Source organism: Amphibalanus amphitrite, unplaced genomic scaffold (assembly GCF_019059575.1).
Source record: "Amphibalanus amphitrite isolate SeventyFive unplaced genomic scaffold, NRLGWU_Aamphi_draft 001247F_arrow, whole genome shotgun sequence".
Taxonomy (NCBI): Eukaryota; Metazoa; Arthropoda; class Thecostraca; order Balanomorpha; family Balanidae; genus Amphibalanus; species Amphibalanus amphitrite.
Genome location: NW_024882740.1, coordinates 1 through 24,515, shown reverse-complemented (window position 1 = coordinate 24,515; position 24,515 = coordinate 1). Strand labels below are relative to the sequence as shown.

At 48.5% G+C, this 24,515-nt stretch overlaps 1 protein-coding gene across 1 annotated transcript in view; it reads left to right on the top strand.

Moving 5' to 3' along the window:
* Positions 1-19,960, top strand: part of LOC122371474 (potassium voltage-gated channel protein eag-like) — a gene marked incomplete at its 3' end in the record, with an annotated part of 53,685 nt that extends 33,725 nt beyond the window's left edge. The window contains exons 8-12 of the mRNA XM_043347824.1: positions 3,331-3,533; positions 4,855-5,075; positions 8,289-8,500; positions 16,016-16,268; positions 19,764-19,960. Coding sequence (XP_043203759.1) covers positions 3,331-3,533; positions 4,855-5,075; positions 8,289-8,500; positions 16,016-16,268; positions 19,764-19,960 — 1,086 coding nt within the window. The remainder of the gene's footprint in view (positions 1-3,330; positions 3,534-4,854; positions 5,076-8,288; positions 8,501-16,015; positions 16,269-19,763) is intronic.
* Positions 19,961-24,515: the final 4,555 nt, after the last annotated feature.

The following is a 24,515-nucleotide window of genomic DNA, read 5'->3' as shown; positions in this document are numbered from 1 at the left end:
CACAGCCCAAAATTACCTCCTTCCCCAGGCCACATTACTGTCATAAAGCTGATTCTTTTTACTCTGTAGGCACCACTACAAAGTTCAGACCAAGTTTTAAGCGATTTTTCAACGAACAAACCCATTTAAATCAGAATGACTAAACGAGGTGACGTCACACTAACGGTCGCTCCATGTTGAAGATAGGGCCTTGCACAAGGCCCATTTTCAAACGAAGGGAACGAATTTCTTTAACACCAAGAGGCCGCGGGGGTTGCAACCTAGATAGATAGTGGTTTCTGAACCTCGCCGCAAACTTGGCTGTCTCAACTCAAACCCCATGTTAAAGGTGGGACTGGCCGGTAAGGGCCCTGAGGCCGGTAAGGGCTCTTAGAGACCGCTGAGCCCCCCCCCCCCAATTTCGACGCCAATGGTCAGATCCCATTGCAATTGAACTCACCTGAATGAAGTGAACTATTGAAGAGTGTGCCTATCATTTATCAATCCGGTGCGTAGTAGCAAAGTCAAACTGCTAGCAGCGGGCTGACCACCCATCTTACGCATGCATATCTACCGCATAAAGTACCAATATCTCGAACACCAGAGCTGTGGCGTGTTCTCTGCGTCTGCCCCTTATAACGTGTAGTCAGTTGATTGCTGATTATTGTTCGTATTTCACAAAGCGCAAGAATTTGTCACACAACAGCGACACTGTAAATGCCCTCAAGTACTCACCTCTGGCTCCCGAAACATAAGTGCCGCCCTTCCCTTGGCATTTAATGCCGCCCCCGGAGGGAGTTATTTCCAGCCCATTTTTTTAGGAGTGATTACGCCCCTGGGATAGTCCCTTTAACCCGCGCCCGGCTGGGGGTCCTGGATTTCCACGCCCTGCTGGGGGGGGGGTGTTTGAACACCCCCCCCCCCTTCTAACTCGGCTCCTGGGCCACGTAGCGATACGCGGAAGGCGGCGTTCGAAAGAGCGTCAAAAATAATGACGAAATCAGTTCGGTCAATTTTTTGGTCAGGTCAAAGGTCAGGTCACCAGAGGTCATTGAAGGCAAAATTTCGCCGATTTCCAGGTCGAATATCGAAAATTTCCAAGAAGCCAACGCATAACTCGGGAACCAATAGAGCTACAGCGCCGCGGAAAAGCGCATTCGATAGCCCTATTAACGCCCTTTCTGAGTAATTCTCTCAGATTTGACCTAACGTCAACGGTTTTGCCTGCAGGGGGCAAAAACTGCAAAAATAGCCGATTTTTTCGGAAACGGTTTTTCTGCAATAACTTTTGACCCAAGCCTTGTACGAGCTTACTTTTACCGGCATCGTGTTCCTCTCGTCAAGACGCATCGAATGAACTATAAATTGACCTTGAAAGGTCAACTTGAAAATTTGACCTCAGGTCAAGGTCATGACCTGACCGGAAAGGGTCATGTTGCATATCAGTCGATCCGTATCGTCGAGCTGAACACATCTAAGGTGTTTTCATCGCTCTAGCATGCCTCTATCAAAAGGTATTTGCGAAAAACTGTTAGATACCATTCGTGACCTAAGATGACCTCAGGGCATAAACAGGGGTCACGGACACCATTTTCATGTTCAGTGTGTCTAAACCACTTGTAATTCAGTGTTTGGGAGTGTTTATAATGTCTTTCGTCCGAAAGAGACGCATTTCAATTTTCTCCCATTGACTTATAATGGGGAGGTCGCAAAATTGACCTGACCTTAGGTCATCGATATCAAAATTCTGAGATATACATTTTGTACATGCTATTGCTCTTAGCAATCGCTGAAAGTTTCAAAGCGATCGGTCACTCGGTGTAGCTATGACAGACATTGAAACTTTTTATGAGGTGAGGTCACTTCAAGTGACCTGGTGACCTGACCTTGAATGACCTCGGTCTGAAATTTTCACAACATATGTAGAATTGATGCATGATAAGGTGTACCAAAAACGGCGGCGCGGAGCGCCGCCGTTTTTGAGATATTCGCGAAAAACCACAAGGGGGGGTGTTCAAACACCCCCCCAGCAGGGCGCGGGTTAAAAAGAAAGCAAGCAGATATTACGCAGGCTGCTAATAAGTAAAAAAAAAAACATGGATCAAAATACGCATAGCGTATGGTAAGTATTTAAAATTTACCGCAAAGCCCAGTTAAATATGTTTTTTAAAACGCTAGCTTGGATTGGATATGCATTACGCGAGGAAAAATCTGAACAAAACAACACAATCTGGCACCTTCGCAATTTTCAACCCCAAGCTGACTGAAATCGTGGTGCTGCTCCCAAATATGCGGCGCGCCGTCCGAGCTGTCAGAGGCGGTCATAAAACATGCCCTGACAGGCTGACACGCCACCCCACTCTTATGGCAAATGGCTCTCCCATACTTCACGGCGTGGTCAGCGGACATGCAGAGTTTACGGCCCACCCACCGCGAACAAATGACCGACCTCACTCAGCGTCCTGGGCTGCAGCAGTGCAGAGCAGCTCGGCCGGAGCAGCTAATTCCAGCGCCGAACCGCCTGTTTATCATCTAGCGCATCAGCCTAATGCACCTGCGAGAGGCGAACGCGAAACGTATTATTTAGAGACACAATGAAGAAGAGGATAGAGATTCTCGGGCGTGGGTAAACACCATTCTGCTGGAGGAAACGGCTGAGCTACGATAAACCTGGAAGACAATGGTTTTAATTTGCGAGTGTTTCACAAACTTGTCGGTGAATGGTGATGAGTGAACACTGTTCTTCTGTCCAGCCGTGCCGTGTGGGAGTGATGACAAACAAGTATGGAATGAAATGAAGCAACTCGACACAAGCACATCCGTGATGGCGGAAAGGTTTTGACAGCCGTATGTAAAACATGGGAAAAATGACAATCTTGCGAACTATTGAGGTAGTTGCCAAAATGTGGCTGCTCAACACAGCTGAAATATTGTGACGCAAGCAGATTGTCTTCCAAAATCTAAGCAGTCGAGTCCCCGGAAGGCGATGGCATTGGGAGACAAAAGCCGGAAATGAAGTGTCTGGTCGAATTCGTCCATATCAACTGGTGTCAAGCAAATATCGACTTGACCTTCGCCTCCCCTTCAATAATTAACAGCTCTGTCTATTTGCATGACCCTTCCCTACCCACTCCTAAGTATATCGACCTCCGTTGACCTTGACATTCCCTCCCTCAATGCATACTGTAAAGGAAACCTATTTACACAACCCTTCCCCTTCCTATCCCCTCAGTGTATCGGCAGCCGGTTGACCCATCTCTCCCCACCCCCAGGGTATCGGTAGCCGGTTGACCCATCTCTCCTCACCCCCAGGGTATCGGCAGCCGTTGACCCATCTCTCCCCACCCCCAGGGTATCGGCAGCCTGTTCAGCGCGCTGAAGGTGGTCCGTCTGCTGCGGCTGGGCCGCGTGGTCCGCAAGCTGGACCGCTACCTCGAGTACGGCGCCGCCATGCTCATCCTGCTGCTGTGCTTTTACATGCTGGTGGCCCACTGGCTGGCCTGCATCTGGTACAGCATCGGCCTCTCGGACGCCGATAATGGAGTCACCTACAGGTGAGAGGAGATTACAGCCAGGTTACGGCTCAGATAAAGGGAGAGCGATAGGGTCAGATAAGGGGAGAGCTGACAGCAGGGTCACCAGAGGTGGATGGGGTGGGAGTATGGGAGGAGAGGCGTCGGAGAAGAGACTACTACAGGTGGGAAGCGGCTTACGTGGACTGTGGGCCAGACTGCTATACCAATTTAGTGACCGCCTTGTTTCGAATTCGATAAACAAATTGAAAGCTGGATAATTAACGCCATCGTTTCATCATACACCCGCTTTGAGCTTTGAGAACGTGTCGGATATTGACCACAAAGTGAAACGAGATGCAATTGCCTCTTTCGTATCAAAGAAAATAAAACTGAGCTTTAATAAGAAACTGAACTTAAATTCGATTTTCTTTATTTCTGAAAAAAGTTTTCTGCTATCAGCGAACAAAAATATATTGATTACATCTGACCTTTGATATAGGTAGCAACAGATGTAGCGAGAGTCGTACTGCTCTTATCGACGGCAGCAAACAAAGCAAACGTCGAAGTGCCCCAGACATTTCTGGTGATATGTCGCCTTCCAATGCATTTCAAATCGACAAACCATGACATTGCTCCCCGGTCTGAGTAAATCACGCTCTGACGCCGGCATAAAAACGGCCTCGAATTATTTACGTTCTTTCCTTTGAATAAATTACCTCCGACGATAAGGCGTCATTCGTGTCAGCCCGATGTATTCTTAAGTGTTTTACGGAGAAGACGGCCAGATAGGACGTCCTAGTTTGATTATTTATCGCAGAGTGGCGCTGACACGGCCCCGGTGAACGGGCCAGCGGGACCCATAATGTAGCGCGCGATCCACGGCCAAGCAGGCAGCTCGGCGACAGTTTTGACAAGTCGCCGGTGATTATCGGCATCCCTTGACGGGCGGTATTGACAGACACGCGGCGGGGAGCTGCTGAGCTGCCTGCAGCGCGCCGCGCGGAAAATTCCGCCCAACGATGGCGGCCAGATAAATGGAGAGAGGCCGAGGGAAGAGGATAGAGTGAAGTTGCGGAGCCTCGGTGTAGAAAATGGACAAAGTTTTATCAGTCGATAGAGTCTTTGAGAGGGCGACAGAGTGCGTCCATCTCTTTCTCTCTTTTTCGTACTATCTCTTTCTATCCTCTCTCTTTCCCTCTCCCTCTCTCTCTCTCTCTTTCTCTCTTTCTCCTCTCTCTCTCTCTCTTCCCCCTCTCTCTCTCCCTCTCTCTCCCTCTTTTTAACTTTTTAGCTCTGTCTCTCCTTCAACACCTCCTGACCCTCAAACCATCCCCTCACCACCACCGTCACTCCTTTTCAGCTGGCTGTGGAAGCTGGCTAACGTCACCCAGTCACCCTACGAGTACGTGTGGTCCAACGAGACGATGGCACCGGTGCTGGTTCGTGGCCCCTCCAGGAAGACCATGTACGTGTCCTCTCTCTACTTCACCATGACGTGCATGACCAGCGTCGGCTTCGGCAACGTGGCCGCCGAGACAGACAACGAGAAGATCTTCACCATCTGCATGATGATCATTGCAGGTGAGCAGACGAGTCATGGTGGAGTTAGGGGTGAAAGGACAATAGGTGGCTGTGAGACGGTGGAAGAACTGGAAAATGGATTGAAATATGAACGTGATCTGTACTCCTATATAGGTCCAGCAAGTAGCGTATGCAAATTTTAGTTATGTTTCGTTCCTTTTTAGATGCCTTCATATTGTTTTATTTTCCGGTTTTATTATTTCATTGGGCTTGGAGTAGAAAAATGAATGAAATTTTTCATCCTATGAATAAACCACCTTGGTGCTATTTCAAAAAATTTCCTTGTTACAGTCACTCATTCAGTCATAAGGCTAGTAAACTTTGTCTGTTGCGACTCTTCAACAGCGTCCAGAGGCAGTCAGACATCAAACTTTGGGCTCTTTATTCTTACAAATCACCCAACTCCATTCTACATGTCGCCAAGGGTGGCAGGGGCCGCTATAGCGATGGTTTTGAGCGCACCAGGTTCGGTGCTGGCGCACCACTGGTGTCACTGCTTCCATCGCGGCGCGCCCGAGCCACAGGAGAATAATGGCGTGGCCGTGCCGCTGCCGGGGACAAATTTGGCGCGTCTCCGCCCACAAAACAGCGGCTGTCGTCACGAGCGATCGCCCGGAGGCACGCACCACCGCCGCGACCCTATTTCGGACAGTCACGCGGCTAAATGGTGCGCCGCTTTTGTCAGAGCTAATGAAATGGGACGAATGAACGGACGCAAAAATATTGGGCTGTTGATATCTTTTGCAATGCCGCAGCAACCCGCAACATACCCAGTAACATGTGAAACTAAGCAGTGCTGAGTAGAAATATATATGCTGGTCCTCTGGGAACAAACGATGCCCACCTCCGCCCCGCCATCGCCCCCGCCCCTTCTGCTCGGCGCCTAATGACAAATGACATCATGTCAGCCGCCAGCGCCCGGTTTGGCGAGCAAAAAATAGCACCACGGCGTCCCCTACCCGGCGACTGTTTGACGGTTTTTGTTGAGGGCCGCCCTCCAAATGACTGCAGACTGCCGGCGGCCCTGCCTCTGCTGTCAGACGTCAGAGTCTGACGGCCACCAAGTCTGAAGTCGGCTCGTTAGAGACCTAAAGATGGTGGTCAGTCATTAGCAGGGCGAGGGTTTTGAATGATATCACAAAATAGATATAAACGTAACCTTGCATTTTGAACAAGTTGTCAGGGTTTTGTATGTTTTCTAATTTAGTTTTGATGAATTACTTTAGCCACTTTTACAGTCAATGTTCGCGCAATTACAAATTGAAGGGCTAAAGTGACACGTTTCTTTTCAGGCCCCGACGATAGTGAATAGATGTAAAGCTGCTAGTTGAAGTTTTGATTAATAATCAATTTTTAGGAACTTCAGTGCCTGGTTCCTAACATAGAAGCCTGACTTTTTTAGCATAACACCCAAAACACCCAAAGAATAGCATAATTCTGCAAATTTAAAACTTCAAATTTAATCAATCCGCATAATTTTGCGGAGAGTGAAGGGCTATGGCTGGTGCGCCGCTTTTGTCAGAGATAATGAAACGAGAAGCTTAAAAAGCTTTAGGCTTCTCGTGAGGTCAAGTTTGCGAATATTTCTAGCCCCACCAGTTCAAGCATGCCTATTTTCAACGTGAGGCCACCGTCTCCTCCCAATGTACTGTGATGGGGCCACCACGGTCACCACCACCCCACGAGTAAGGTGGTGTCAGAACATCTTTGAGATGTCTGCTTTTAACTTACCACGGTGCGTACTTTAAATGACTTTGGCGTGTTTGACCGTCATCCAATTACATCAGACCATTATTTTAAGTGCCCTGGGACCGGACCTAATCAAAACAAATATCCTCTGCGGTGGTCGAACCAGTCACGATAATTATCATTCACGACACCTTGAGGGAATCGCCGTCGTAGACTCGTAACAGGTCACAAACGTTTTTGTGTGGTTGGTAGATTGTTTGCGTGGTTATCCTAGAGCTGTTTACAGGTTCGTTTACTGGGAAGCCAGCCAAATTGATTCATACCTACATGCAAAGCGAAAGGGTTTTGGTTTAGGTGTAAGTCTTTTTTCCAGCTACCTTTGTTTCGTTTTAAAGAACTAAGAAGTCACCATTTAAATAACTTTTCCGAGTACTTAGCCTCAGCAGCCGTGAAATGGCTTGGCTTGCTTGTTTATCCTCTGTCGTAGACTAAAACTTTTCTGGGCCGTGTCGAAAAATGCAGTGTCCCGGCCCGAGCGGGCGTGTCTCACCAAGGAAATTACGGGCTTTCATTGCATTGCTTTATTTTCAGTAATATTAAATGTTACGAACATCACTTAATTGTTGACATTCATGAGCCGTTTTCACGACGGGCTATCCGGCGAGTGCACTTAATTTGACCCAATCTGCACCTAATCTCTATTACAGCAAATATTTTATTTATGTATTTATTTCAGTGTTTTAATCGACGATACTCTACGATAATATGACAAAGCAGGCATATAAACAATTAATGTAACCCTAGTTAGTAGCTACGAAGAGACACACTGAACCTAATTTGACCAAATCTGCATCTAATCTGCACCAGATGTGCACCAAATGTGTACCAGATGGCCGTCGTGAAAACGGCTATTACGAACCAAGCTGTTAGCCTTTAAGAACAATGTGCATTCAAATAGCGAAGTTTCTACCTGTGATCTTTTTATTCCTACATATCAATGCTACCTCAAAACTGAAGTCTGCGAAGCAATTTGATCTATTTTCATCCAAACCCTTCTTCTCCAATTCTGGTGCGGGGAAAACAATAGTCCACTCCGGTCTCATTTTCTCCAAGAGTCGCCGAGAAAGCTTTGCCCAATTGGCTTGCTTTATCCAAGCCCCATTTTTGGCTCTGCGGCAAAATAATGTGGAAATAATCCTAAGTCTCAAGTTCGGGCAGCTTTGTACACAATGGTGCTGTCTCAGCATCGCGGGATGAGAGGATTGCTGCTCTAACACTGAATGCAGTCGCCATCTTTCATCAGTTACAGATATGTTTGTACCTAGTCTTCGAAGTCTTCTGCGGTGGTCTTAACGTCCTCGAGTGCTGACTTCTGGTATCTGGCCATTAGGCAGGGTTCACAGGTCCACGCGTTAGTTACAGTATTGCTCCAATCCACCGCTATTTCACACGCTGTCCTATAGCCTGATATCGCATCTGGATCCCACGTGACTCCATGTAACGTTCCCCTCCCTCCTATTGCAGCGCTTCTGTACGCCACCATCTTCGGTCACGTGACGACCATCATCCAGCAGATGACCTCGGCCACGGCCAAGTACCACGACATGCTCAACAACGTGCGCGAGTTCATGAAGCTGCACGAGGTGCCCAAGGCGCTCTCGGAACGCGTCATGGATTACGTCGTCAGCACGTGGGCCATGACCAAGGGCATTGACACCAACAAGGTAGAGGGCGAGGCGAGTGGCGGGTGCGGTCCTCTGCCGGGAGCCAGGTGACACCGCCGGGCTGGCGGATTTTCGAACATTATTTCTCTCTCTATTTTTAAGAGATTTTCCAGTTTACACTGCAATTTACCCTGCCTGCTCTGAACCCATCACGCTACCTGCGGTTCTTGATTGAGTGATCCCGCTGGTGCCTTCCCTCCCCGTACCCACACCGCCAACACCCAGCTCTGATATACGAGCCATGCTGCGCCGTGCCAATAGAGCTAACTCAACACTCGCCAGTCGCTGGATGATGGAAGTCACCGAGTCCAACGAGATTTAACAGATTTAATGAGATCTCCTCCAGCGGAGAATCGTTCACGGCAGGCTTAACTTTGGTCAAATGGCTCTCACGGGCCCGATGATTATTCTTCGAATGGAACGTCCAACTTAACGTTTTGGCCGTGAAAGGCGCAAACGTGACGATCAGGGGATAGAGTAACGCACGAAAATGTTCAGTCATGTTTCTAAAGCTATCCAAAGTTCCAATGACATTCAACTGTCTCACACTTCAAATGTGCTCAATCATCCTTTTTGCTGACGTCATAGCATCCACTCCTTACATAACAACAAGGCTGTGTAGCATTGATTCATCGCACAAAAGCTTTGTTCTATGAATCTGCGTTTACGTTGCTCGTGGTCTAATTATATCTGAAGATAAGGTGCAATGCCTGTTACCAAAATGAAATATTAACGCCGCCAATCGGTTAAACATATGGCCCTTTCACACGTAGCAACTTTTCCGGTCGCCGGCGACGGCAACTGTCGCCGGCGATCGCCAGCGACCGGGGTCAGTCGCCGGCGATCGCCAGCGACCGGGGTCAGTCGCCGGCAACTCCGCAGTTGTCGATATCAGCTGACCAGTCGCCGGGGTGTGACGTAGCAGTCGTGTCAGCCAATCATTGAAGAGTTGTCGGCGTTGCCGAGAAAGTTCAATTTTTTCCAACATTTTGAAGTCGCGGCGACTGTTCTAGCCAGCCGCCGCTCAACTGTCACGTGACCCGCTTGACCTTGAGTTGGCACCAGATATTGCGCTGCTGATACATGCAGCGGCGCAGCTTATTTTACTGCATTATTCAAGGTACTAAATATTTGGACATGTTTTGCAGGATGATAACTACCGTCTAGGTAATATTGGAATAATATTTATTAGATCTATTATTGAAACAATACATAATATCAATGAAAATACAATCAAACTGCGATTCTTCTACATTGGAATTCAATGCACTCAAGCATAAAACTGAAAAGTGATATGTACTTGCAGTTCCTCCATTTTTCCTAACGCATCAGCCAAGACTACGTGTGCTGCAGATTTTGCTCACCTGTCTTGTTTATTCAACTACAACCCTGTTCTCAATAAATGAATAACTTCGCTGTAACGACATTAGCATTGAAGGAATGGTTGGTGGTAAGCATGGGACAATCACAGTGATTTGTGGTCACACATTTGAAACCGTGCTTTGTATGTGAAAAACAGAAAAAAGGCATTCTAGAATGTAGCAGAAATTCAAATGCCAGAAACGGACCTGAGGAACGGCGAAGCCTACCACCCACATAAAACACAGGCTTTCATTATGTCAAAAACAGATGCTGTATTATCTAAAGCGCTGGATTGGGGAACACAAGTGTACCCCCCCCCCCCTTATAACAAAATGCATTTTTCCACACAGTGGATATCACTAAACATGGCGAGGTGACAGTATATGACACCATACGCGCGACCACATAAAAATGCAGCACGCGCGGACACGGGGCAAGGACGGTGGCACAATATGCCGATACCCAAGAAGAGACAAGCCTAGGTCAAAGGTGACAATACTGTGACAGAAATCTTAAAAATCAGCCTGGACACAGCTCACTCTTCATGACCGTTTTTATCGAAAATAGACCAACAAAACACCAAGGCTCCTTCGTCCAAAACTCAAAACTCGACATGCCGCTCCAAAGGCCTTGCAAAACAGCGCACACCAACAACGCATAATAGCCAGCAACGCACACGACAGGATTTTCGAGGCCCGAGTCGTCAGCCGCCGCCGCCGCCACCTCCCGGCAGCTGATTGCTGAGTGCCTTGCTCCTTGCCCACCGGCGCCGATCGTGGCGACCTCTTTACTCTGGCAGAATCGACCCTACCGAGCGGCGACAGCATTCAGAAGCAAAATGACAAATGAATTCACTGCACTTATGTCAGAAAATCGAATGCACATGCCATGGTCACACGCGGTGCCGTCCACGGGGCCGGCAGAAGCTGCTCACTGTCACCGAACACCACCTGCACCTTGGACGCAGTATGTGAGGGCTTGGCGGACGCGCGCCGCCTCGCGTGCGGTATTGGCATCAAGGCCCGGACACGAGGAGTACAGTCACACTCGGCGCAATCAGAGCACACCGTCCGGGGCCGTCAGTGTCGATCTCCTGACCTCACAGAAAGTTGTGCAGCACACAGGTGAACGCCGTCATGTGGTGACTGGTGCGCAGCACACCGTCCCACGGAATCGTCTGTGGGCCGTGGTGCAGATGCTGTCTCTAGGCAGAGTCAACAGTGCAGTGGCAGAAGTTGAACATTCAGCTGCTAGACTCCTTTTCGGGTCAGCAATGCCGTCGAGTTGGCCATCAGGTGGTGTTGCAGAATCATCAGGTACTCTTGATCAGGTACATCAGGTACAGAACCTCTTGACTCATCAGGTAACGCTGTGACTTGTCTGCCAGGCACAGAGGGCGGACATGTCAGAACATACTTCAAATACATTTTTAAAAATCATTTTTTAACCAAAAGCTCTGCAAATTAGGAAGCCTGGAATAGGCTATTGCTTAGCATCATAAAAACTACCCAAATACCCAAATCAGGTTAGGCTTGGTTTACCCAAATACCCAAATCAGGTTAGGTTTGGTTTTTACACTTCAGGCTAAAATGAGAACTATCTTACATCATTATCTTTGATGTAGCATTGTTGACGCTTTTTGTCTTGCACAATTGGCAATCAGTATTCAGTGACACAGAATTGGATTTGTGGTTCAGAAACCTAGCATTATTTCACACCTAGCATTTTAAGGCAGTGCTCATTCTTTTTGAAAGCAAGTGTATTTTTTAATATAATTTTCTAGGTAATTCATTTCCTACTGAATATGGTTATGAGACCATTGTTACTAATTTTGGTATTATTAAGGCAGCTGTAGCATGAGTGGGCATATGCTGTAGAGACTGGAGTGATTAAAGTCACTAGAGGCTTGAGGGTTTTTTTTAGACATTATGCAGCAGCCTGGGGAGATATGCAGAGGCAAGTCTAGGCACCACCAGAAGGGGGACAAACAGTCAGCACAACACACAGCGGGCACAAGGGGAGAAGATTGTAAAAACTATTGCCTGGATCCACCTCTGTGGACATCCTCAGGCATGCCTCTGTGGACATCTCCAGGCTGCTGCATGTAAAAAAAAGTATCAAGCCTCTAGTGACTTTTTCCACACTGCAGCAAATGCCCGCTTATTCTTGGTCTGCTCTACCTTCCCAATTATGAGTTTTGTGTGAAAATGACATTTTTACATTGGTGGAGCTTGTGTGCGCATGGTACACATAAGCCATGCCGGCAGCATTGCTGCAATGAATAGAAAACAGCTCCAGGGCCAAAATACATACCACCTAATACCTTGCCAAAATACATGACATACCACCTACTGGGCATACTGCAATTATTTATGTACTAATAAGCCATGGATTATCATTTGCCATGTGAGCATGCACACATGCGAACCCAATGCGGATTAAGTTTGGCCTGGGTTGTTTATCCATGGTACCAAGGAAAACTCCAGCAGAAACAATAACAAAATTGCAAAGCTACCTGTTTGATTTTGATCATGCTAATTAATGAGCAGCAATATAATATTTTGTTGCTATCAAATATTTCCTTGTGTCGCACGAATAGGTAGGCAAATAGCTGACTGATGGTAGGCACTTTGTCCTCAAGGGCACTGATACTGAATGTAAACAATGTTCTTGTGACACAACAAGCAAGTTTTCATTACCTTATGAAACTAGTGTCAATTTCAATGTCATTAAAATATTCAATTTTGATGAAAAAATACATATTTATCACAAATAAAAATCATGGGTGATCATGGGCAAGTGCGCCACAAATGACATAAACCCTCCAATATTGTCGAATCAAGCTTAAATTCAAGTCACAACAGCTTCACGACAGGCAAACTACAAGATAATAATCCCTATGCTACTGTGCAACAAATTTAAGGTAGCCACACCAACCAATTTAGGAAAAAAATGCATCACAAATCACCTAAACCACTCACCAAGGACAAAACTGTCATGGCGGCGTCCGCTGCTCGAGAAGAGTCGCCGGCGACTGGCCTGTGACGCGGATCTGACGTCACCAGTTGCTGGCGATTGCCCGGCCGTGGCCCGGCGATCGCCAGCGACTTGCTTACGTCATACCTACGTCACACACGATCGTTGGCTGGCGGTCGCTGGCGGTCGCCGGCGACTGCTGCTGTCGCCGGCGACTGAAAAGTTGCTACGTGTGAAAGGGCCTATAGTTTCGTACACGTAACTGGCAATGCACTATCCATAAACTAGAGCCAAATATAACCCGAGCCAATTTTAATCCTGGTATAATTTTTATACCACAGGAATCAAAATAAATTAGGAGGTTCGGTGAAAATTCGCAACATTTAAATGATTCCGTGACTCTTCTTGAACGTTTTGATTTAGTAATGTGTGTCTAGGTAGACTGTAAATGTGCAGAATCTAGCAAAAAAAAAAACATCTCAAAGCCCTGTTTCTTTGCATTAAACGCTTCTGGTTCAGCATCTGTTGATTTCCTGGGGCCACTAATACAAGACAGCCTGGTCAATCAATACCACCATTAGTGGCTGTTGTTTGCGCAGTTAAATCACGCGGTCCCCCTGGGATGCAGCGGTCGTTCCGCCCAGCCGGCTGCCGTGTCTGAACCGGTCGGGATTGGAGAGGTTCGGCGCAGCTCCGGACAGGTGCGGCGACTCCCAGAAAATCTCAGCGCCCTGGTGCGCCACCAACTTTTGCCAGTTTCATTTATTTCTCGCTGCCGCCGCTGCCGCCGCCACCGCAGCCGCTAACGCAATATGCCGGCAGCCTCCGACAACTCTGGGGGGGGGGGGGCGACGTCGGTCGCATTCCGAGCAGACTGAACAGCTGCGACGCAACAAACAGCAATCTGGCGCGGCTGGCGGCGCGGCGGCGGTCTCATTCGGACGGTATATCGGCGGATTACCTCTGTTGTCATGGTGGCCGCGCGGCAAACACCGAGATCCGTCCGCCGGCCGGCCCAACTATCCCCGGATTATTGGCCGCGCGTTACTGGCGTGTTTTTCCAGTCATTGGCTGCGGCTGCAGCGGGATATGTGGCCAAATATTCCTCTCTAACGAAGCCAACCGTGTCTGTTCGCTGCCCGCCGCGGAAAGCTCCCCCCCCCCTCGAGCCAGCGTTACCCCGCTCCAGTGTAACACACGGGCTCCTGTTGGATCCTGGTGAGCTCAGCTGACCGGGACGCCGAGAGGCTGGGATCGATTCTCCCCGGCAGGTCGGCCGGCACGACCCCTCCCCCGACCCCCAGGATAGTTGTACATACCCTCTCTCGCTGCCGCGCTGTCAGTTACTCCGGGCTCTGAGCTCGGTTTGAGTGGAGCTGAGCCGGTTACAATAGCGTTGTTCTAGTTGTAACGAAGCAGTGTTTTCGTGAAAGAATAAAACCCCTACAAACAAAGGAAGCTCTTCAAAACCAGATCAAAACCAGACAAGTGATTATTTTTACAAGACAATGGCTTATGCAACATCAATCTGCTGTGCATCTATTAATTTACCATCCAGCGACTTTAAGCATTGCGTTCAATTAAAAGGGCTCATAGCATGATGTGATTTAAAGTTAGAAAACGAACGCATATATGAAAGCAGCGTCAACTGCACATATCGTCCTTTTTGTCAAATATTGTTCTTCTAAAACACATTGACAGAATCCATCATAATCCCCAAGTCCATGAAACGCTACTTAGCTGCAGCACAATTATGCAATATGCATGACGTTACAATCACCTTATCACCTCGCCATCATTTAGGCTTTGCCTGGGTTTCGGCACCAATGTTTTCTCCATGACGAGGAAATACGTTTGATTTGCTCCGAGTTTCCAGCCGGTCGGTAACGCCTGGCCCCGCTGCAGACGGCTGGCCCGCCCTCCCGTGTGAACCGACCCTGATCCTGTGCACGTGCCAACCGCCGCACGTGGCCGTGTGCACGTGACGCCTGACGCATGTGATCGTGTGCACCCCGCCGCACGGTGTAGTATTGACTTGAATATCACCGGCCGCACGTTTCATGACTGTTGCTCGTTGCTCTTGTCACCGGTTGCACGTTCTAGTAGCTGCCGCTTTTTGTGTTCGTTTCTAGGTGAATTAGTAACAGCGAGTGAAACACGTTAAATATGGAGGTAGAACTGTTTGTTATAAATCATACAAGAGCCACCTATGGTATGCAAGACCAACTGTGGTGTTTATAAGCTAGCTGCATTCGGCATTCCTGGTCGATCGTTGTCGTGAAGATTAACATGAAATGGTTGTTTGGCATTGACTTGCCGTATAATATTAACCTCCATTCGCTATTGGACAATATTAGACAATATTATTCCGCTAGATTTTAATATGCGCATTCAAGCATTCAAACCATTCGTTTCCATTGTCAGAATATGTTTTAGAAAAACGCTGTAAATTAGGTTTCATGTCAGCAAAAAAAAGAAGTTGCAACAGCATTCAATTTCTGACCAATAAATAAGCAAGTCATTGATTGGCTGACGACTGACGCTTAGGTAAGTACTTCCGTCTTACATTGTGTACGGACACATATCTGTCAAAGATCCCTGACATGTGTTTGACGCTAACAAGTCAATTTCACTATTGGCACATGTGTAGCATTTCCAATGAAACGAAACGTGCATGAATAGTATGTTGCATAGCATGATCACACCGCACGACTCTAGTAAATGAACGCTGCATGGGAATTGATGGTGTCTGGTGGCTAAAAATAAACTGCTTTGACCTTCAAGGCAGGGAGGCAAGGCATTTGTCGAAATGGTAAATAGCCTGGTATCGTTTTGATCCCCACATTGAGCTAGCATCCCGTTATGCCGTAAAGCAGCCTTCCAAGTCGCCGGACGCTAAAGCATCACGTTTTATTGGGTACCATGAAAGTGTAGTGGTATCATCGGCCACAGTCCCTGCATAATGTCGGGCGCTCTCGGAGACCGGCGAAGCTGCTCAGATATTCCCGGCGTCACACGATGTGTTTGAATCTCATTTCGCAATTTATGAACCTTGCCGTCACATAAATCACAAGGACCGGAATCGGCCATCTGAACCCCTGTGATGTCGTCTGCAAACGTGGCCCTTCAGCCGCCTTTCGCTGTCGCTCGGAAAATTCAGCTGTCTGACCAAAAATCACGTCATCGCAGGTTCTCAACTACTGTCCGAAGGACATGCGGGCGGACATATGCGTCCACCTGAACCGAAAGGTGTTCAACGAGCACCCGGCGTTCCGCCTGGCCTCTGACGGCTGCCTGAGGGCGCTGGCCGTGCACTTCAACATGTCGCACAGCGCTCCGGGCGACATGCTCTTCCACACGGGCGAGAGCATCGACACGCTGTGCTACATCGTCTCCGGGTCGCTGGAAGTCATCCAGGATGACGAGGTGGTGGCCATCTTGGGTGAGTACTCGACGTCGTGCGTGACTTGTGTGCACGCCTTGTGTACATACGATGAATTGTGTTGAGAATAAGTAAAAGAGGCTACTAAAGCTGTTTCACAACTTCTAGGCTGTGACTATTTATTGTATTGATTGATTGATATCTTGCTTTGTGCTCACTTTACCTACAGCCAGCTAAGATGAAATAGATGTCCACGGAAATTTTCTAGAGATGTCTCATATGGAAACTTTTTGGGCTGTTCGCGTCAATAAAGCTCCAGAATAGACCATAAATGTCTATAAGTTCTCTGACTTTCTCACCATCAGTCTGAACCACTGAAAACTCAGCTCCGCCGCGCCGGTGGAACTTTGTAAAGTTTTCTTCGAATTTGATGGAGCAGGGGATGATCGGTGGAAACGCTACCGGATGATGTAGAGGCTCCACGATATTTTGTGGTGGAGTTCCATATTTTGTATGTGGTATGGAGGTTAGCATACTAAGAACCTTAGGCACTGCAGCTTTATGGCACAATTTGTGTCCAAATTGAAAGAATATTGTATACTCCTCAGTGAAATAATCCAAGTAAAAGAAAATGTACCATCTGAAACTTACATTTGAAATATTAGACCCTCTATCATTTGCTGTTCCGAAGTCACCATCCCCAGCCATCGGTCCCGGGAGGGCGGTTCACACTGCGTTCTCTGATACGGCCTCCGAGGGTGATTATCTGGCAACGGGCCGCAGACGAGCCCCCAGCGGCCGGAATGACATGCAACATAAGCCGCGTCAGCATGCGGTTTTCCGGCCATATATCTGCATGACATGAAGGGACGACGCGATCTGTCCATTTGAATGTTTCGCTCCAAACCCAGCCAGCTAATCGGCCAAAGTGCTCTGAACGAGGCATTTTCGAAACCCGACCGGGCGACTAAATGGAATGGAATAAGCCTGTGATTGATTGCACCGGGAACAGTATGCTCTAAATCAGCCTGACTTACACTCGCGCCGGGGACCTGCTGCGACGATAAATATATCCCGGCCGAGTGAAGCGTGATCGTTTGAACAAAACGTCGCTCGGTTCATGGTTGAACGAGCCGTGGGAGCAGCTCAATTTCATCGAGACCAAGGGAAGTGAAATTACGTTTGGATATAAACTAGATATATAGTCTGCTACGTGGATTCTTCGTCAGATGCATTTCTTGATGCAGCCCGGCTTAAAATTTTGTAACTGGTTTGATATTTAATCCCGACTTTCAACATGAAGCTTCGACAGAAATACCGCATTGCGACGAGTTGAGGTCAGCTATGTAATAGCTAGTAACTATTAAAGACAACAAACCGACGCAATCGCCGCCAAACATTTCGAACTATCGCCACATAACTTTTCTGCTGACAGCATACTCGACAAGATGTTTATTGAGATCGATGTCATGCAACTTGATACTCTACAGAGATCGATGTGTGTCGCTGCAGCGTCACTAACAAAGCTCTGTCGGCGCATTGCTTTCCGATAAGACGGCGGCGCTATCCGGCTGCACACCGGCGCGCCCGGCAGTCAACATCTCTATCGACGGGTGGGCGGCCAGCGTGGAATTCTGCCGGCCCGCTGTTTTTCGCCTTCGTCTCTGTGCAGCGTTCCGGTTCGGTCCACCCACCTATTACTCGCGTGGGTGGCGGCTCTCTATTTTTGCCGTCTCGCTCGGTCCGGCCAGCTCCGGCCGGCTCAGCGCTCAACAATTGGCGACGGCCGGGAGATCTCAGTGCTTTTGCGGAACATCCGCGGCCGTCCGCCGTCCCGAGGCAGTGCCTCCTTTGTAACGCCGCACTCAGCTCCCTGCACACAGAAAAATATTGACACCGTTAGCGGTGTAATTGCACAGTACATATCTGAGCACTTGAGGAAAGTTAATTTAGTCCCTTCCCCGCTTAAATTACTCGCGCTTCCAAATGAACACCAGGAAGAAGGTAATACATAGAACACTGTTAGGAGGGTTGGGTGTTTAACTAGTTACATGTAGCAAAACACCCAACCCTCCTTTTCCTCAAGTGCTCAGATATGTACTGTGCAATGTACGGTGTTAATATTTTTCTGTGTGTGTGGACAAGACGGCGGCCACAGCCGCGGCGCCGGCCCAGCACGGCCTCCGGACACCCTCTCCCCCCCCTCTCCCTCACTGACCCGAACTCTGCCCTGCAGCTGGAGCCGCTCGTTCACAGTGACTCGCGGTCGGTCGGTTCTGTTTAGAATGGCAGCTCGCGGCTGTTGTCTCCCGATAAAGCAGTGAGGGCCGCTTTGGCGACTGTAGAGGCCGCGTTTGGGAACGGCTAAGAACCCGCTCGGCGCCAACGAGAGCGTCTGAATTGTGGTCGAGAGTGCTGGAGGAGCACTCCCGGAGTGATGAAGGGGACTCCGGGAGAGGTCGAACGGAATGGAGCCGGCGACAAACGCCGTCGGGCTGGAGGGATCACTGGAGCGTGGAACAATGTGGATATAGAGCCTGAGAGGATTGTGTACCAGCTGAGCTGTTTTTCTTTGTTCGGTCTGAAGTGGCACTACTTCAGGTAATTCTACCTTTTGATGTTTGGAAGAATGAAAAAATCCTAAGGATGAACAGAAAACAAGCACGTGTGCTTGACACAAGTGTACATATGTGGATATTGACTGAGGTCTACCAGGACATATATTTGTAGTAGTTTATTAGCCACCTTCACCGCACTGAGAATACCCGGAATGGCCAGTGGCTAGCCTCAGCGGATGAAATTATGCTCTCGGAAAATAAGATCCACCACAGAAAAAAGCTAAGTGCAACTCTTGGAAAAGTATTGTCCTGACTATCAGGTATACATATTCCCAGGCTCGGTCTACATGGATTATATTCATGGTCACTGTTCCAGCCTTTTCTTTGCTGTATTTTCTATTACTATCTATTACAATGCTTAACAGCACTTCCGTCGCTCACTCGCTGACTTTGCCGTTGTGGCAGGACGTCAGAGGCAGACCCGGTGGCTCTGCCGGTGGCCGTTGCCGTCCATTGCCATCCTGACTCCGGATAGCCGCCCGTCCCAGGGCCATCCGAGAGCCATTGCCGAGCCCAGCCGCCGTCAGCGCGACTGCAGACTGTTGCCATTTGCAGAAAATAGCGCCACGAGCACTGCATAATGCAGCGGAGAGTGCAATCGCAACAGATTCCCGGTCGGACGCAGTAGGAATTGATGAAACCAAGCTCGTTGCTTCGTGTCTATTTACGTTTCATTTTCAGGATTTTTTTTTTATACTGTTGGCTGTTTTATATGTTGCCTAAAAAATGTTATAATGCAATGATAAGCTAATGCTGAAAACATTTTTAAGCAGGTATTTAATGGGAAATGGGGAAGCCCTCAACCCATACGCTCTTCATGCTTTTGAAAGTAAAGCACAGGCAACGAATGGTTGCAGGTTTTACATGTTATCGCAACTATCACAAGGGCCTTAAGGGTGTGAGCGCTCACCTGATGACCTCCATCTCCCTCCGGCAGGTCAGGGTGACGTGTTCGGAGACACGTTTTGGAAGGATCCGACCGTTGGCCAGGCGGCGGCCAACGTACGAGCGCTCACCTACTGCGACCTACACACCATCAAACGCGACAAGCTGCTCGAGGTGCTCGACTTTTACCACGCGTTCGCTAACTCGTTCGCACGCAACCTGGTGCTCACCTACAACCTCCGGCATCGGGTATGTGTGCTGATACGACCCCAGCAATGGGTGGGGTTCACTTCTACACTTATAAGCCTCATAAGTCTAATCAAATGTATTGAGCATCGGTATCTGCAGCCGAATTACACTGTGAAGCGCAGGAAAGGCTCCTTCATCCTCGGTCATAACCGCTCAGCCACACCAAAGCATTCCTAAGCTTTCCGCTAATCTGTTCTTTATGCAATGCTCCCTTATAAGCTATTGCTGTATGTTGGCTAAGCCCTGACATTCAGTCAGACACCTCACCAATTCATCGGCGACGAGACGAACAAATAAGCTGAAGTGGTGAAAAGCACCCCAGACCACAGACGTCAGCACAATAAATGACCAGTGAATTAGGTAATGGCTCAGTTCTCTGAAGAAAACAGGATGTCATTTGTACAATTTTCGACATACACGCATTTGACTTGTCTACAGGAAACCCCTGTTTTTATTGAAAGACTAGAGTTTTCTCAAAGAGATGGTGCTACGCGGTGTCCAAAAATACTTGGTGATATGCTGCTAGGCGTGGCATTTAGAAGTGGAACAGATATCATATGTAGGGCGAGATTATTAGTGGATTAGCTTTCACACGCTTCAAAAACCTGACAAGGTGCAATTTCGCCATTATTCGTCCGAAACAGCCCATTACCTGTTTGTGTATTATTTGGATAAATGGTTTATTTCCAATCGTGTGCGATTCATTCCCCCTATCGCGTCGGTCCCTTTCCTGGGTCTTTCCGCCGAAAACTGCTGAATAGTCAGCGTCTGCGTGTCGCCGTCCTGTCCCATCGGACCTCTCTGCGCCATTCAATTGGATTCCTCTCAACGGTCACGGGGCGAACGACCTGCCGTCCCCAGAGGGAATCCTTCCACACCGGCGCCAATTCCGGCTGAGCGCTGTTAGCTATTCACAGTGCGGTGCTTGCACTCGTCTCCAAAGTAAATACGGCTCGGTTTGGAGAAGCGGCCTCGTGCCCGGGGCCGGCGCCGTCGGCACGGTCAGGCTGACATGTTTGATGTTTGTGGAGGGCGTGCGGCCGCCAGCGGCGGACACCCGGCCGAAATGGGTGCCGTCCGTCCATTCGCCGGTTACGAGTCCGAGGGAGTCGGACGGAGACAGATGCGGCGCGCGTGCCGGAGTTGGAAGCCGAGCTGCCGAAGCTGAGTTTACGGAACGTCCCGCGCTGACTCAGCAGAGACACGTGTCACGGATCGCTGCTCGGCGCCGGCACTTTGTCGAGTTCGGAAACCCAATGAACTGTCAGTTGACTTCAGTTCTAAAGGTGAAAGTGCGGTCGCTGTTTTGGGTTGGAGATGTAGCGAAATGTATTCTGGTCGGTAGACTGAGCTCGGTTGAGCTAACTCTAGGTCTAAGCTATAGAGTTAGTGACACTTGAATTATGAAACAGACCAAAATATTCCAGACCAGAAGTGTAGCGATTTTTGAATCAAATGGGATTGTCGATTACCTCGTCACCATGTTGTAGGGGAGACCCGGAAGGTATGGGCCGGTTTTGTGAAAAGACAATTTTCTTCCAGTGGGCAGTGGCTAGACTCGGTTTTTCACTCTGTGCACGTGAAATTGCCTTTCGCCTGCAACGTGTGCCTGATATTATTCATCTGGGATCAATTATTTTGTCTCCAGATAACTTCCCATAAATCATGTGCTAATTCGATCCAGCAAAATACACCGGGAGGTATGGGCCATGGCCCGGGAGGTATGGACCGGTGCCATGTTTCATATTCTTTTCTCGACAATGAGAATACACTCGAAGCTGGTATCTACCTTGATCTCTCTTAGAGCCCAGGAACCGCATAAGCGGCCAACAGCTTAGGTACTTCATGGAGATCACTTGGGCCCATATGTATTTTAGTAAACTCAAGCATGCACCATGAAATAAGATCAATAATATTTTTCTGTTCGAATTAAATTTGAAGTTAAATTTTCGACCTTGCGCGACAAAAATAAATCTTGTTGATGGGGACATTCAATAAAAGCAACATTTTTGTTTATTTAGAATCGACGGGGTGGGTGGCCCGAACCTCCCGGTTAGGACGCCAGAATGTGCGTAGCATCTCAGCTCATAATCTTGCAAGAAAGCTTCAAATTGTCTATTCAGTCTTAATTTGCATGCTTTAAACTTTATGTTAGCGAAGGTCTGACACCATAAAACGAGCCTGGTTCAAATGTATCACGAATTTTCTGTATATACCGTATTTTACTCGAAGAGGGCAAAACGCTTTATCACCGCTCATTACCAAAGAAGACTGAGGAATATTTGAAAATCATGTTGGATGTATAACGGAATGGCTGCTACCAGTTAACGCCGTCAAACGTGTAAAAATACGCAACACTTCTTCAAAACTGCGATGGCCCATACCTCCAGGGGGCCTATACATACCTCCCGGGTCTCCCCTACCTGACAGCAGGTCGATTTATTTTCATCGTGGTCGTTCTCTTTTTGCTGTTGGTAGTTATAGATGATAACTATATGAAAATTAGTAGATCACTTCAGTCACTATTTGGATTAATAATCATATGATGTCCACTGATGCAAAGAAAAGCTGTGGACCAAAATCGTACACGCACCTGTTCAGTATGTAAAAGTCGAAAACAAACAAGCGATCCACTGCTAACGGTCCGGCTTCTTTTTTTAGATTGTCACATGTAACGTCTCTCGGCCAATATTTGAAATACTCACTCTGCAGTGCTCGATGCTGGCAAGAGGTTAACAAAACATCGCAAATTAACTTGTTGAGCTCAATGCTTGGTCACTTGGATTTATTATTTAAGTCGTCAATATGCTTTTATGGATTCAGCTCACGTTTTATCGGCGAACCGATTGCAGAATAATGACCTGATAATTGGGAGTTAGCTGGTCATCGTTCACAGTAAAGGCCGTTTAGGCGTAATTTGCGCTGTGCTATTGCCGATGTCCTGATTATGGAGCATTACCTAACCTAATTTAGCAAATCTAAGCGGACCTGGAATATTATCATGTGATCTCAGTTGACCGAATTGCAAGTTTTCCCAAGGTTAGGACCTGAATGGTCGGGGAGGATGACTTCAAAACCATATTGTCACTCGAACTGATGAGATTTTTAGAGAGAAGAAATCAACATATTTTTCGGTTACAACAGATTTTTAGACTGGTTATTGTTTTTTACTATTGCTAATGGAGATCTTCCACCAGACCATGATTGTTTTTTAACTTGGCCAATGCAACAACGAGACCACGCAGGCCTGCTACTTTTTGTTGCGACGCTTCTCAAAGCGAAGTCCTCTGACCATAAGTAGGTACCCATGCCACCCACGCTTCTCCACGGAGTTCCCGCACCATATTCGGTTGATCATCAAAGGGTCAAAGTAGTTTTCCAATGCGCCGGTGAACCATTCCCAGAGACCGGGCAACAGCTCATTATTATTGACCCTTTTCATGGCGCTAACCGGCCTTGCCAGTAACCAATGACGTCACAATAACACCCACTGACGTCACGCGTATGGTGGCTGACGGCCCGGTGACATCTGGCGACGTGGCGGCGCCGTGATCGTCTCGGTCTGCCCGGCACGTGACAGCGCCGGATTGTCAGGGCCGCCGGCCGGGCTAATTTGCCTCCAATGGAACGCTGAGTGGTAACGCGTGTCGGCAGATCTCGCGGTGGGTGCAGACTTGGTTGACCGATCAACCCCTCCCTGCTCCGTGGGCCGCACCGTGTGCTACCCGCTGACATTTGAGCGGTGCTTTAGAGGCGCCGCCAAAGTTGGGCCTGGATAATGTCAGAAATTCTGCCTGGCGCGGTATGGAAGCACCGTTTAGGAGGCAGTGCAGCAGCGACCGCATTGAACCGGTGTCCTCAGAGCGTCCGAGGCCATCCTTTATCGATACGCGTTGATGGCGCCTGAGGCTCGTATGTGGCACACAGTATCGGACCACGACGGCCCTGTGAGTGGCAGGGACAACCTCACAAAGGTCGCCAGCCCCAGGCCACCGTCCGTCAGACGCTCCGACGGCAGCGATCGGTTCGCTGGAAATCGGTCACTCGATCGGAATAACCATTACGGGCCGCCTCACTACACTGCGTGGCTGAAATGAACGCTGCAGCGACCGCCAAATTTGACGACCGTCCGGCTCATGATCAGTTTCGCGTTAGTGATCGATGTACCCTCGTTCCAGTAAGACCCCGGTAATGAGTTCCGCGAGCGTGCGCCAGTTAGCTAGGCAGGGAAAGAAAAGGTCACTGTGGACACGACACGACCTGGTCTACAGCACGCGTGAAGGAGCGGCTTTGTAATACCTAGAGATATTGAATACTTCCCTGGGCTGAACTGTACAAACAATATCGAATTGCAGGCCAATAAATAACTGAACATAATGTAATTCAACGCAGAGGTATTGCTATCCCCTCCCTCTCTCTCTCTCTCTCTCTCTCTCTCTCTCTCTCTCTCTCTCGCTCTCCTCTCCTCTCTCTCTCTCTTCTCTCTCTCTCTCCTCTCTCTCTCTCTCTTTCTCTCTCTCTCTCTCTCTCTCTCTCCGCTCTCCTCTCTCTCACT